Below are 15913 nucleotides of genomic sequence, written 5' to 3'. Positions count from 1 at the left end.
CCCCGGTATCTTTCTTAGGTTTATTACAAAAGGCATACATGGTAGTATTTTGAGGGTTCTTCGCTCAATGTACTCCCAACTAAAGTCTTGCGCTCGTTTTAATGGTTCCCTTACTGAATATTTTAGTTGTACTGTGGGAACAAGGCAAGGATGTATTTTAAGCCCCTTTATTTTCTCAGTTTTTGTTAACGAGTTGGCTAATTATATGGATTTTGAACCAGGGGAAGGAATTTATGTTACCGAGAACTGTCAATCAATCAGTATACTTTTATATGCAGATGACGTAGCAGATGGAGCCGACATGCCAATTTTTTTACAACGTAAATTGAACAAGTTAGTTATTCTGTCAACACTGGGATATGCAGGTGAACCTTGATAAGGGACGACGTCAAAAGATCGATGTTGAATAAAAAACTTAATTCCTTTAGTTTTTTTCCAAACCCCCCACTGAAACTTAATTGATAAATATTGGTCATGGCGTCAGACTACATTCACCTTTAAATACAAATTGATAATCGGACAGTAGTATTGCATAGCAGTTGGCTGTCGGGTGGGTGTAAAAAGATTTTACAAATGCACCTCATTTGACGCACATATTTACATTCGAACCAAACCATTTTTCTGTTATTTCTGTCCATGATTGGATAGAAAAAAAACGAACTACAAATACTCCAAGATTTTTTTGACTTCATTAAAAAATAAAATCGTTTTTGTCGGATGGAAACTTTGAGGTCAAACCCCCCCCCCCCACCCCCAAACTAAAGGAAATAAGTTTTTTATCAGACATTGATTTTTTGAAGTCGTCCCCAAGACAAAAATAATATTTTGTAATGGCGGGTTCCTCAGGAATTATGAAAAGTGGCTTTATGGCTGGTAAAAGTTTAGATACAGTAAAACATTACAACTATTTAGGATTAACCACTTCTTCTCGACTGGTATGGACTCCAGCTTAACAAAATCTAGCTGTGCAGGGTGGCAGTTCATGCTTTCGGGTTCAGACAGTAATTAGAAAGTTGGGTGGTATTTCTGTATCTGCTGCTTTCAAACTTTTTGATGCGATGATTGTACCCACCTGTTATGGGAGTGAGATCTAGGGTTAGGAATATAGTGAAATTATTGAACGTGTTCACGTAAAATTTTGTAGTTTTTTCCTAGGGGTCAATTGCAGTGTTAATAATGTAGCAGGGTGAATGTGGACGAGTGCCATTATGTTGTATTTAATTTAGGTGATGCATTGCCTATTGGTTGAAACTTTTAAAATTAGATTTAAAAATAGATACTCAAGAGCATTTTACACAATGCTCAAACGTTTGGATGAAGCTCGTAGAAATACCTGGGCTTCTCACATCAAAAATCTTTTAAGTATGGTTTTGGTATCAATTCGACGGAGCATCAAGTTGGGGATACTGACAATTTTCTAAATTTATTTTCCCAACAAATTAAAGATTGTTGCCAGCAGGAATGGCACAGCGAGGTCACACAATCGTCTAGACTTGCCACTTATAGGAAAATAAAAACAGCACTTGCACCCGAAATGTATTTAAATGACATGTAATCATAGATTAAATTACATACTTTCGTTGCTATGGGTATAAACTCAACATTGAAACGGCTAGACATCTGAAGCTGTCAGTTGAACATAGAATATGTAATTTTTGTAGTAACTCTGGAGTTGTGGTTGTAGAAAATGAATTGTGAATAGTGGAACATACTCAAAAAACGATTTTAAAATATAAACAGGTGCAAACATTATCTCTTTTGAATGCTTAGCAAGATTTAGCAAGGCTGTACATAAATAATAAAAAAAACATGGTGAAAAAAAGAAATGACGGGATCTCCATATTAAAGCTGTATTTAACTTTTCACAAAACGATAATACATTTAAATTTGAAACTATAACAGCCACTTTAATTACCGGTATGAGCATTAGGGAACTTCTTACTGAGTGAATTGTTATGCAAATTAGCAATTATCTCAGCTCCTTTTTAGTGCACATTCCAGAACATTAAAAAAAAATAGCTCCGAGACACTTTGACCTTTTGTTTTGAAATGTTCACAAATGATTGACAATGTGTTTATCTTCAAAACACCGTCGGGGCATTGTTTTTAGTTGAATAGTGTTACAGAAATCGTACAGACAACTAGCCTGGGTGTTAATTTATGCATAAACGTGAAGTAGTGAAATTTGAGCTGCTGCCCTACAAAATTGACAACTGGTAGACAGTTTTCAAGACGGCACTTTCTTCATAGTAAACAGATGTACCCGTAAACCAATTTTTACAGGAAACAGAAGCATGGTTTAGAAGCTATTTTTTTTAAAATCACTTTTGACCAAAAAAGCACATTTTTGTGCATATTCAAACTACAGTGTCCATAAAAATAAAATACTAACAAAACTTTAAAATTCATACAATAAGCTTTCCGAAAATATATAGTTTTGTGGACAAGGGAGGTCAATAATTAACTAATAATTAACCTTAGTAATTAACTACCGTAATTAAAATACCTGTCAGGTAAACTGCATCTCTGCCGATTTATTGCCAATTTCTCTGTGTACTTATCCCAATATTGAAAAACTAGTTTCTTTTCTCTCAACATCTCAACCTTGTATTATTCATATATAGCTATATGCTTGTTTCAATCATTCAAAAGACGAGATAATTATGAAACAAGTTAAATGTAATATTTTAGTGATTTACCGGAGGGTATTCATTCTTTACATATAAATTGATTTATCAATATTTTGTTTTTGGGGTGTTGTAATTAGTAGTACGAGTTTCTTTTTCCCTGTAAAAACATCTCTACCTATGTATTATTAATATTGTACAAAGTGTCTTGACCCAGTACTGAATTAAGATTGATTGATTGATTGAACTCTGAGATTTGATTATTTTGTAACAATATCAAACAATCTATTTGACTTCTTTCGTGATGACTGCTGGTTTGATTGAATTGATACTTGGTATATCTGTACATGTACCTTGGTTGGACATATTAGATTAAATGTAACCAACTTGTTATAGCTAGACTAGACTCTGCTATGCTGAAACAGCAGAGCTATTTTGACCATCATTTGTTTGTACCCAGCAGCATGCATCTTTGGAATCGATACAAAGCTACTTGTTCCTGATTGGCCAGTCAACACCTGAGCAGCTGTTTGATGTTTTTTCATTTTATCAAATTCTGCCTTGTATACATTATCCATGTTACCTGGCATGGAGAGTGTCTCTTGTCAGACCTGTTTGAAACAATATGTTGAAAACGTATCTGTACCATAAATCATCCCAACATACTAGTGCCTATGATTGCAAGACGTCAACTAACTTTGGTTAGATCCATTGTGAAATGACGAACGCAATCTGAGATTCTTATAAACCAAATTTATTTAAGGGAAAACAAAATCAAAATACAACTCAGTTTAAAAGAAATACTAAATCTGTAAAAAATTGCATAGAGTATCAATGCATGGTTAATGTACATACAACAGATACAAGGTTTTAAGTTGAACAAAAACTCACAATCTCCATTTATAAAAAATCTTATTAAAAGAACACTATTGCAGTCCCGGTGAATAAAAACGCCCCTTGCCCCATTTTTAGATTAATTAACCCCCCCCCCCCCATCATTGTTCCCATTTCATCATTCCCATTAGTATATACAAATATATTTATTGTTCACAATACATCACTGAGATAGTATACACTATATTTATCATGCAATACATCACATTGTTTAAAATACATCATTGAGTTAGTATACACTACATTTATCATGCAATACATCACATTGTTCACAATACATCATTGAGTTATTTTACACTACACTTATCATGCAATACATCACATTGTTCACAATACATCACTGAGTTAGTATACACTATATTTATCATGCAATAAATCCCATTGTTCACATTACATCATTGAGTTAGTATACACTATATTTATCATGCAATACATCACATTGTTCACAATACATCACTGAGTTAGTATACACTACATTTATCATGCAATACATCACATTGTTCACAATACATCACTGAGTTAGTACACACTATATTTATCATGCAATACATCACATTGTTCACAATACATCATTGAGTTAGTATACACTATATTTAGCATGCAATACATCACATTGTTCACAATACATCACTGAGTTATTTTACACTACATTTATCATGCAATACATCACATTGTTCAAAATACATCATTGAGTTAGTATACACTATATTTATTATGCAATACATCACATTGTTCTCAATACATCACTGAGTTATTTTACACTACATTTATTATGCAATACATCACATTGTTCACAATACATCACTGAGTTAGTATAAACTATATTTATCATGCAATATATCACATTGTTCACAATACATCACTTGGTTATTTTACACTACATTTATCATGCAATACATCACATTGTTCAAAATACATCATTGAGTTAGTATACACTATATTTAGCATGCAATACATCACATTGTTACAGTACATCACCGAGTTAGTTTACACTATATTTAGCATGCAATACATCACATTGTTCACAGTACATCACCGAGTTAGTTTACACTATATTTATCATGCAATACATCACATTGTTCACAATACATCACTGAGTTATTTTACACTACATTTATCATGCAATACATCACGTTGTTCACAATACATCAAGTTATTATACACTATATTTATCATGCAATACATCACATTGTTCACAATACATCACTGAGTTAGTTTACACTACACTTATCATGCAATACATCACATTGTTCACAATACATCACTGAGTTAGTACACATATATTTAGCATGCAATACATCACATTGTTCACAATACATCACTGAGTTATTTTACACTACATTTATCATGCAATACATCACATTGTTCAAAATACATCATTGAGTTAGTATACACTATATTTAGCATGCAATACATCACATTGTTCTCAATACATCAGAGTTATTTTACACTACATTTATTATGCAATACATCACATTGTTCACAATACATCACTGAGTTAGTATAAACTATATTTATCATGCAATATATCACATTGTTCACAATACATAACTCATTGTTCACAATACATCACTGAGTTAGTATAAACTATATTTATCATGCAATATATCACATTGTTCACAATACATCACTGAGTTATTTTACACTACATTTATCATGCAATACATCATATTGTTCAAAATACATCATTGAGTTAGTTTACACTATATTTAGCATGCAATACATCACATTGTTCACAGTACATCACCGAGTTAGTTTACACTATATTTATCATGCAATACATCAAATTGTTCACAATACATCACTGAGTTATTTTACACTACATTTATCATGCAATACATCACATTGTTCACAATACATCAAGTTATTATACACTATATTTATCATGCAATACATCACATTGTTCACAATACATCACTGAGTTAGTTTACACTACACTTATCATGCAATACATCACATTGTTCACAATACATCACTGAGTTAGTTTACACTACATTTAGCATGCAATACATCACATTGTTCACAATACATCACTGAATTAGTACACATATATTTAGCATGCTATATATCACTTTGTTCACAATACATCACTGAGTTAGTATACACTATATCTATCATGCAATACATCACATTGTTCACAATACATCACTAAGTTAGTTTACACTATATTTATCATGCAATACATCACTTTGTTCACAATACATCACTGAGTTAGTATACACTATATCTATCATGCAATACATCACATTGTTCACAGTACAACAGTTAGAACATTCAGCATGCAATACATCACTGAATTAGTACACATATATCTATCATGCAATACATCACTTTGTTCACAATAAATATGCTAACCAAACTTTCTTCCTACTCTATCTACCAATGGATGTAAATTTTTAGACAGTCTAGGGTATTATAATTGAAACAAGCCATGCATGGCACAGTCCTTGTTAGATGTATAGTTTTGTTTATAGTAATATAGTTGGAAGTATGGATCCAGAAGATGATGCTTAATTATGAAGATTTTTTTAACATTAAAATGATTGACATCTTGTATCTGATCTGAGTACTTGTACATATTGAGAAATATTGCTCTGGAACAGCATTAATTATAACAAAATAGCCACCAGTCGGCCATTTTGAATACATCTATATATCTATAACATGATGTAAAATGAATATATAAAATTTGAGCATAATCAGTCAAAGCAAGTCAGAGATATGGCTCTAGAAGCGCATTCATTTAAACAAAATAGCCGCCAGTCAGCCAATTTGGGTCCGATCTGAAAAATAAAATGTGCATCAGGAACCTAAAATCTCTAATGTATGTATGTATGTACCAAGTTTGAACAAAATCCATTCATAAACACCAAGATCCAGTTCTGGAATGCCAGAAATGCTTGACTTATGATGATTTTTTTAGCACATAAAAGGCTGTCATTTGGCCATTTTGATAGCTAACAATCAATCAGATAGCCTAGAACTGCATTCATTAAAACAAAATGGCCACCAGTCGGCCATCTTGAATCAGATCGTGAAACAAATTGATGTGCATATGTATAATATCATGTATGATATATGTGTGAAGTTTGATTGTGATTGGTCCAGGCATTTCTAAGACACAGGTCCAAACGCACAGATACACAAAAGTCAAAACATAAGTCTCCGTTTTTGGACTGTGTCTGAACGGGAACTAATAAATGACACTGTACTGCTCATTGTTGTGTGGTAACGTATGGCAATAATGAAGATTCCTCATAAATTATGTGATTGACAGCATCTTGCATCCTCAACCTTGTACCATATTAGATGATAAGGGTATATGGGCAGATAATGTACGAGGCAAAGCTAAACACAGCATGGCATCTACACTAAATTCAATACGATGCTGTGGGGTTCAGTAGTGTTATAAATCACCACCACCAGAATTAAACAAATTCAGTTAAATTTGGGGGCTTTTTTTGAAACAAAATTGCTTGCGAATTGAGGTTTATATAACAGTGTGAAAATGTAAAGCTATGACATCATAAAAAAACCTAATTCTGATAGTGGGGATTTATGCAGGGCAGGTCATTGTCCTTTTTTTCCTGATTCACCAACTGAACGCTGCCTGGTTAGTAGCTTTGAGCAAACCAAACACTATTTTCACATACTGAACAAAGCCTAGAAAGTAAAATTCACCAAATGGACACTAAAATATACTCAAAATCTATATTATCCCTCCAGAGTTTCTAATTGTCCGCCCCTAAGTATGATCCCAACCACTACTATATCAATATTATAAAAATAGAACTTTATCTACTAGGAAAAAACTTCAAAATTAGTTTCCAAAATCAGTAACATAAATTAAACACTAATATGGTTAACTCATCTTAGCCTTAGATTAAAGGTAGAAAAAATACTTCATCATAAAAAAAAATATATGAAATCGATTAGGAACTTGAACCATTCCTTAATTACACTGATTTAAAAAATGTAAATAATTTGCATTGCCACTTATAATCAAAATAATAAAGTCATTTGACAAAATCATTTGTACAAAATCAAAGCCATATTGACACGTAAAACAATCACTGAATGTTAAATGATCAATACATCACTGAATTAGTATACACTATTTAACATGTTGATCTAATATTGCTGTGACTACATAACATGTTGCCTAATGTTGCGATGAATGCATAACATGTTGGCCTAATGTTGCTGTGACTACATAACATGCTGGCCTAATGTTGCTGTGGGTACATATCATGTTGACATAATGTTGCTGTGGCTACATAATATGTTTACCTAATATTGCTGTGGGTACATATCATGTTGACCTAATGTTGCTGTGACTACAAAACATGTTGACCTAATGTTGCTGTGGTTACATAACATGTTGACCTAATGTTGCTGTGGTTACATAACATGTTGACCTAATGTTGCCGTGAGTACATAACATGTTGACCTAATGTTGCCGTGAGTACATAACAGGTTAACCTAATGTTGCTGTGACTACAAAACATGTTGGCCTAATGTTGCTGTGGCTACATATCATGTTGACATAATGTTACTGTGGGTACATGTCATGTTGACCATATGTTGCTATGACTACAAAACATGTTGGCCTAATGTTGCTGTGGCTACATATCATGTTGACATAATGTTGCTGTGGGTACATGACATGTTGACCTAATGTTGCTGTGGCTACATGTTGACATAATGTTGCTGTGGCTACATATCATGTTGACATAATGTTGCTGTGGGTGCATAACATGTTGACATAATGTTGCTGTGGCTACATGACATGTTGACCTAATGTTGCTGTGGCTACATATGTTGACATAAGGTTGCTGTGGGTGCATAACATGTTGACCTAATGTTGCTGTGACTACATAACATGTTGTGGCTACATGATATCATGTTCACCTCAGGTGATTACATGACAGCTTGATCTACAGCTACATAACACATAAATTGAATGTTATGTTCATGTAAAGCAGCAATTTACATATTGTAAACAAACATTGATGGATTCCTTGTGACATTAAAAATGTCACCAACTTAAAATAAAACATGAAATTTGAAGATCATCAACAAATAGACAAGTTTCAAGTTACAGCACCATAAGTTATTTTTTGTGCGAGAATAAGGAGTTGATTTATAGCTCAAGCAATTCGTTTGCTGGTTTCCCTGGTTACCAACCCTATCATCCCCTCCTGAAATTTAGAACGTTTACACAAGAGCGTGCAAGTTTCTAAGGTAACAGAAAAACTTATAACTCTAAATTAACCCAAATGTATGCCTGTAACTGACACCTACAATTCATTATATTTTCTATGGTGTAAATTATTATCATTTTTTGCATTGCCATTGATTTCTTTGTTGTTGGTTTGCAATGCACTGTTAAGTGGCATACTGTTAGTGTGTAGAACATCGTTGGTCGCAGACTCCTTCTTCACTTTCTTGGATGGTATTGCTATTGCCACAACCAGTATAGTGAATACAATAATATGGCCAATGAAATAGCATGAACTATAACAAGAGAGAGAAAATAGTACTCAGTTTGATATTAATGCAATATAACAGAAAGGGCTGTTCAGTTAAGATGTTTTTAAGTATAAAATAAATCTAAAAAAAGAGAGAGCAAAATGATTAGATCGAGAGAGCAAAATGATGAGTTTGTGACACCCAAATGAAGAGATCGTGTCACCCAAATGATGATATCGTGTCACCCAAATGATGATATCACGTCACCCAAATGATGAGATCGTGTCACCCAAATGATGAGATCGTGTCACCCAAATAATGAGATCGTGTCACCCAAATAATGAGATCGTGTCACCCAAATGAAGAGATCGTGTCACCCAAATGAAGAGATCGTGTCACCCAAATGATGAGATAGTGTCACCCAAATGAAGAAATCGTGTCACCCAAATGATGAGATTGTGTCACCCAAATGAAAAGATCGCGTCACCCAAATGAAGAGATCGCGTCACCCAAATGAAGAGATCGCGTCACCCAAATGAAGAGATCGCGTCACCCAAATGAAGAGATCGCGTCACCCAAATGAAGAGATCGTGTCACCCAAATGATGAGATCGTGTCACCCAAATGATGAGATCGTGTCACCCAAATGATGAGATCGCGTCACCCAAATGATGAGATCGCGTCACCCAAATGAAGAGATCACGTCACCCAAATGAAGAGATCGCGTCACCCAAATGATGAGATCGTGTCACCCAAATGATGAGATCGCGTCACCCAAATGATGAGATCGCGTCACCCAAATGATGAGATCGCATCACCCAAATGATGAGATCGCGTCACCCAAATGAAGAGATCGCGTCACCCAAATGAAGAGATCGCGTCACCCAAATGAAGAGATCGCGTCACCCAAATGAAGAGATCGCGTCACCCAAATGAAGAGATCGCGTCACCCAAATGAAGAGATCGCGTCACCCAAATGAAGAGATCGCGTCACCCAAATGAAGAGATCGTGTCACCCAAATGATGAGATAGTGTCACCCAAATGAAGAAATCGTGTCACCCAAATGATGAGATTGTGTCACCCAAATGAAAAGATCGCCTCACCCAAATGAAGAGATCGCGTCACCCAAATGAAGAGATCGCGTCACCCAAATGAAGAGATCGCGTCACCCAAATGAAGAGATCGCGTCACCCAAATGAAGAGATCGCGTCACCCAAATGATGAGATCACGTCACCCAAATGATGAGATCGCGTCACCCAAATGAAGAGATCGCGTCACCCAAATGAAGAGATCGCGTCACCCAAATGAAGAGATCGCGTCACCCAAATGAAGAGATCGCGTCACCCAAATGATGAGATCGCGTCACCCAAATGATGAGATCGCGTCACCCAAATGATGAGATCGCGTCACCCAAATGATGAGATCGCGTCACCCAAATGATGAGATCGCGTCACCCAAATGAAGAGATCGCGTCACCCAAATGAAGAGATCGCGTCACCCAAATGAAGAGATCGCGTCACCCAAATGAAGAGATCGCGTCACCCAAATGAAGAGATCGCGTCACCCAAATGAAGAGATCGCGTCACCCAAATGAAGAGATCGCGTCACCCAAATGAAGAGATCGCGTCACCCAAATGAAGAGATCGCGTCACCCAAATGAAGAGATCGCGTCACCCAAATGAAGAGATCGTGTCACCCAAATGAAGAGATCGCGTCACCCAAATGAAGAGACCGCGTCACCCAAATGAAGAGATCGTGTCATCCAAATGAAGAGATCGTGTCACCCAAATGAAGAGATCGTGTCATCCAAATGAAGAGATCGTGTCACCCAAATGAAGAAATCGTGTCACCCAAATGAAGAAATTGTGTCATCCAAATGAAGAAATCGTGTCATCCAAATGAAGAAATCGTGTCATCCAAATGAAGAAATCATGTCACCCAAATGAAGAAATCGTGTCACTCCAAATGATGAGATCGTGTCACCCAAATGAAGAGATCGTGTCACCCAAATGAAGAGATCATGTCACCCAAATGATGAGATCGCGTCACCCAAATGATGAGATCGTGTCACCCAAATGAAGAGATCGTGTCATCCAAATGATGAGATCGTGTCATCTAAATGATGAGATCGTGTCATCCAAATGAAGAAATCGTGTCACCCAAATGATGAGATCGTGTCATCCAAATGAAGAAATCGTGTCATCCAAATGAAGAAATCGTGTCATCCAAATGAAGAGATCGTGTCATCCAAATGAAGAGATCGTGTCACCCAAATGATGAGATCGTGTCACCCAAATGATGAGATCGTGTCACCCAATTGAAGAGATCGTGTCACCCAAATGAAGAGATCGTGTCATCCAAATGATGAGATCGTGTCATCCAAATGATGAGATCTTGTCACCCAAATGATGAGATCATGTCACCCAAATGATGAGATCGTGTCACCCAAACGATGAGATCGTGTCACCCAAACGATGAGATCATGTCATTGAAGATGAAGGCATGCTGATAATGCATTTCTAACTGTTTTTTTTTATTTGTATGATTATATTGAGTTATTACTTACCTGTAAAATGTGATGATGTATTCATTAGATAATAATGCAAATGGTATAAATATGTAAACAACATTGATTTGATGGAATATAAGTGTTATTATATCATACACCCGTTTTGATTCTTTGCTTGATAAGAAATATGGGCGTATTTTCTGTCTCCCCTGGAAAATAAATTGATATTAATTTATATTACTGTAAAATACTTTATTTTAGCTGGAATTAATTTTCACTGAAAAGGCTTTTTTTTATTTTGTATGGAATTTATTATCACTGATTTTTGATGAGTTGAATGTGAAATATGTATCACCCCTTCAGCGAAAATTAATTCCAAGCAAATCGAAAATAGAGAATTTTACAGTAAGCTTTGTCATTCAATATAATGTATGCAATCACCACACTAAACAAATGCTTTCAAAGAAGCTGTTTCCATAATTTTTAAGTAATTTATAACAAATTTATCAAACGTTTCATTCAAATTCAATTGAGATAACTGGATTGACCAAAATAATTTGATGTGCTGCTCCACAATGTTCTGCAAAGCCAATTAGATTCTGGTTGCTATGCATATATATTAGTTGATTAACATCCAATAATGTGCTTACCGCTGCACACACACACAGACACACAGACAGACAGACCAAGTCAACTGTTACAGGGCATGTGTATGCGATGACATAACTACGATTGTTGTCGTCGTCGTTCAAATTTGGAAATATTTTATGTTTATAAATTGTCAGGAACAGCAGCTATTTTTTCTGAAAGCACTGTTTATTGAACATAAATATTTCCCTCAGAACACCCCCACCTCTCAACCGATGAGCAGATCCTTCAAGTTTTCATTACGACATAATAGCATTATTTTTATCATCAAGCTATAAGTGATTACTAAACTTGCTTGGAAAAATATGTATGTGTTGATGATGCAGGAAACTATGCGCAACTTCAGTGTTGTTTATTACATCATTTTAAACAATGGGTGGCATTCATTGACGCCAAAACAAACCGTAAAATAGACTGGAATTAATGTGTCGGTAATCTTACCTGTTTAGAAACTATTGTTGTCAGGAATGCATTACCTGAAGTCCAAAAGTAACCTGGGTAAAATCCATGCCATATACATGACAGAAGTAAAGTAGAAAACAACTTCAAACGCGGGACAGACACACGATCAAATGCTGCATACCTCATGTATGGGTTAACAGTCATATGCCATGTATCCTTCGTTTGTTTCAAATTTTGACATGTCTAAAAAGAAAATATGGTGAGAAAATAAATGTTAGTCTACAAACTTCTCAGTGAATATTTCTGAATTGATTGATTGTATCAATGTTGCTTGTGAGGAGAGTAGTCAACCTTGGATTGTTGGTGAAGGTTGTGGATCAGCCAACTGATATAAAATGAAGATTATTTCAACCATCTTTATACAATCTCAGACCATAACCAGAATAGAATAGCAATGTAATTTTTCCTTTGGTAGAATGCATGAAAGTTTTGTTTTGGGGATTACATTTTTAATCCAATAAACAATCAAATAATAGCGTAATAACACAACACATGCAAAGTTACATACACATTTTATTCAACACGAAAATGCCCGAAAAGAATACATTCACAGAAAAAAAAATATTTTTTTTTTTTTTCTTGAACATGTGCTTATCACAAAATATGAACCAAAGTAAGTTCTTCTGTTGTTTACTGGAGTTATTCATCATTGAATGGGGAATGCATAATATTACCACAGTGTATATCATTTAACGTAGTGATGTTTAGATTAAAATATCACTAACTCATAGTTCATACTAAATGTCATCAATTCCGAACACAGATAAAACCAAATTGTGCATCAGTACTATTTTTTATTTTGCCCCCCCCCCCTCAATATGAGAATTTCAGACTGGATAACACAATAATTATTATTCAGATGGTAAAATGAGATAACTCATAATAACGAAGAATGGAAGAAATATCACTGAGAAGCGTAACATTTCTGCTGATCTTGAAAAACATTGGCGGCCGTACATCCACTAATGTGGTAAGTCGTCATGCATAAATCAGCATATGATTTGCAATAATAAAAATAAGTTCCATCAAATTTCTCTGTTCTTTTTACATGCAAAGTTGGTCATGTGATAAAAATTTTATCACCAGATAGCAATTGTTCACAGAGTTGGTGGTTGATATAAGTGATGTCATAGGCTAGCATCATAGATGAGTCTATAATACAACCCATGACACTATTTCCAGATTTCTAGAAAATAATTCAAGACACACAATAATCAAACTTATGAAGCAGAAAATTCACATACAAAAAATTCTGAACAGTTGATATTTGTTACTAAGTTCCACTTGGGTTCCCCATTACTATGGTAACCATTGAAACCAAACCCAGAAGCATTGCATATGGCATCAGCTGTAAAACATGAAGAATATAAAATTAACATCAAGTTGGTAACTTGGAATGAATCTCATGAACGGGTTGTCTGGACTGGTGAATTGAAAGCTAGTTAGCTGAACATATGATGTAAAAGCCACAGTTCACATATGTACAAATAAGATAGGTGTGCAGTATATCTACATATACCGGTACCTGTACAAATAAGGTAGGTGTGCAGTATATCTACATATACCTGTACAAATAAGATAGGTGTGCAGTATATCTACATATACCTGTACAAATAAGGTAGGTGTGCAGTATATCTACATATACCTGTACAAATAAGGTAGGTGTGTAGTATATCTACATATACCTGTACAAATAAGGTAGGTGTGTAGTATTTCTACATATACCTGTACAAATAAGGTAGGTGTGTAGTATATCCACATATACCTGTACAAATAAGGTAGGTGTGTAGTATATCCACATATACCTGTACAAATAAGGTAGGTGTGCAGTATATCTACATATACCTGTACAAATAAGGTAGGTGTGTAGTATATCTACATATACCTGTACAAATAAGGTAGGTGTGTAGTATTTCTACATATACCTGTACAAATAAGGTAGGTGTGTAGTATATCCACATATACCTGTACAAATAAGGTAGGTGTGTAGTATATCCACATATACCTGTACAAATAAGGTAGGTGTGCAGTATATCTACATATACCTGTACAAATAAGGTAGGTGTGTAGTATTTCTACATATACCTGTACAAATAAGTTAGGTGTGCAGTATATCTACATATACCTGTACAAATAAGGTAGGTGTGCAGTATATCTACATATACCTGTACAAATAAGGTAGGTGTGTAGTATTTCTACATATACCTGTACAAATAAGGTAGGTGTGCAGTATATCTACATATACCTGTACAAATAAGGTAGGTGTGTAGTATTTCTACATATACCTGTACAAATAAGGTAGGTGTGCAGTATATCTACATATACCTGTACAAATAAGGTAGGTGTGTAGTATATCCACATATACCTGTACAAATAAGGTAGGTGTGCAGTATATCTACATATACCTGTACAAATAAGGTAGGTGTGTAGTATTTCTACATATACCTGTACAAATAAGGTAGGTGTGTAGTATTTCTACATATACCTGTACAAATAAGGTAGGTGTGTAGTATATCTACATATACCTGTACAAATAAGGTAGGTGTGTAGTATATCTACATATACCTGTACAAATAAGGTAGGTGTGTAGTATATCTACATATACCTGTACAAATAAGGTAGGTGTGTAGTATTTCTACATATACCTGTACAAATAAGGTAGGTGTGTAGTATTTCTACATATACCTGTACAAATAAGGTAGGTGTGTAGTATATCTACATATACCTGTACAAATAAGGTAGGTGTGTAGTATTTCTACATATACCTGTACAAATAAGGTAGGTGTGCAGTATATCTACATATACCTGTACAAATAAGGTAGGTGTGTAGTATATCTACATATACCTGTACAAATAAGGTAGGTGTGCAGTATATCTACATATACCTGTACAAATAAGGTAGGTGTGTAGTATATCTACATATACCTGTACAAATAAGGTAGGTGTGTAGTATTTCTACATATACCTGTACAAATAAGGTAGGTGTGCAGTATATCTACATATATCTGTAGAAATAAGGTAGGTGTGTAGTATTTCTACATATACCTGTACAAATAAGGTAGGTGTGCAGTATTTCTACATATACCTGTACAAATAAGGTAGGTGTGTAGTATTTCTACATATACCTGTACAAATAAGGTAGGTGTGCAGTATATCTACATATACCTATACAAATAAGGTCAATGTACGTGTGCAGTATATCTACATGTACCTATACAATTAAGGTCTATGTAGGTGTGCAGTATATCTACATATACCTATACAATTAAGGTCTATGTAGGTGTGCAGTATATCTACATA

The 15913-nt window shown here is 34.8% G+C and overlaps 1 protein-coding gene across 1 annotated transcript in view; it reads right to left on the bottom strand.

The window, feature by feature from the left end:
• Positions 1-3365: 3365 nt before the first annotated feature.
• The window catches only part of LOC102800989 (membrane-bound glycerophospholipid O-acyltransferase 1-like), a 30297-nt gene continuing 17749 nt past the window's right edge, over positions 3366-15913 (bottom strand). The window contains exons 10-13 of the mRNA XM_085501393.1: positions 13858-13961; positions 12593-12796; positions 11561-11712; positions 3366-9038 (exon numbers count right to left, since the gene is read on the bottom strand). Of these exons, the coding sequence (XP_085357519.1) occupies positions 8822-9038; positions 11561-11712; positions 12593-12796; positions 13858-13961 (677 nt within the window). The 3' untranslated portion in view covers positions 3366-8821. The remainder of the gene's footprint in view (positions 9039-11560; positions 11713-12592; positions 12797-13857; positions 13962-15913) is intronic.

This window comes from Saccoglossus kowalevskii, chromosome 7, assembly GCF_978046115.1.
Source record: "Saccoglossus kowalevskii chromosome 7, keSacKowa6.1, whole genome shotgun sequence".
Classification (NCBI taxonomy): domain Eukaryota; kingdom Metazoa; phylum Hemichordata; class Enteropneusta; family Harrimaniidae; genus Saccoglossus; species Saccoglossus kowalevskii.
This window is presented reverse-complemented; position numbering and strand designations above follow the sequence as displayed.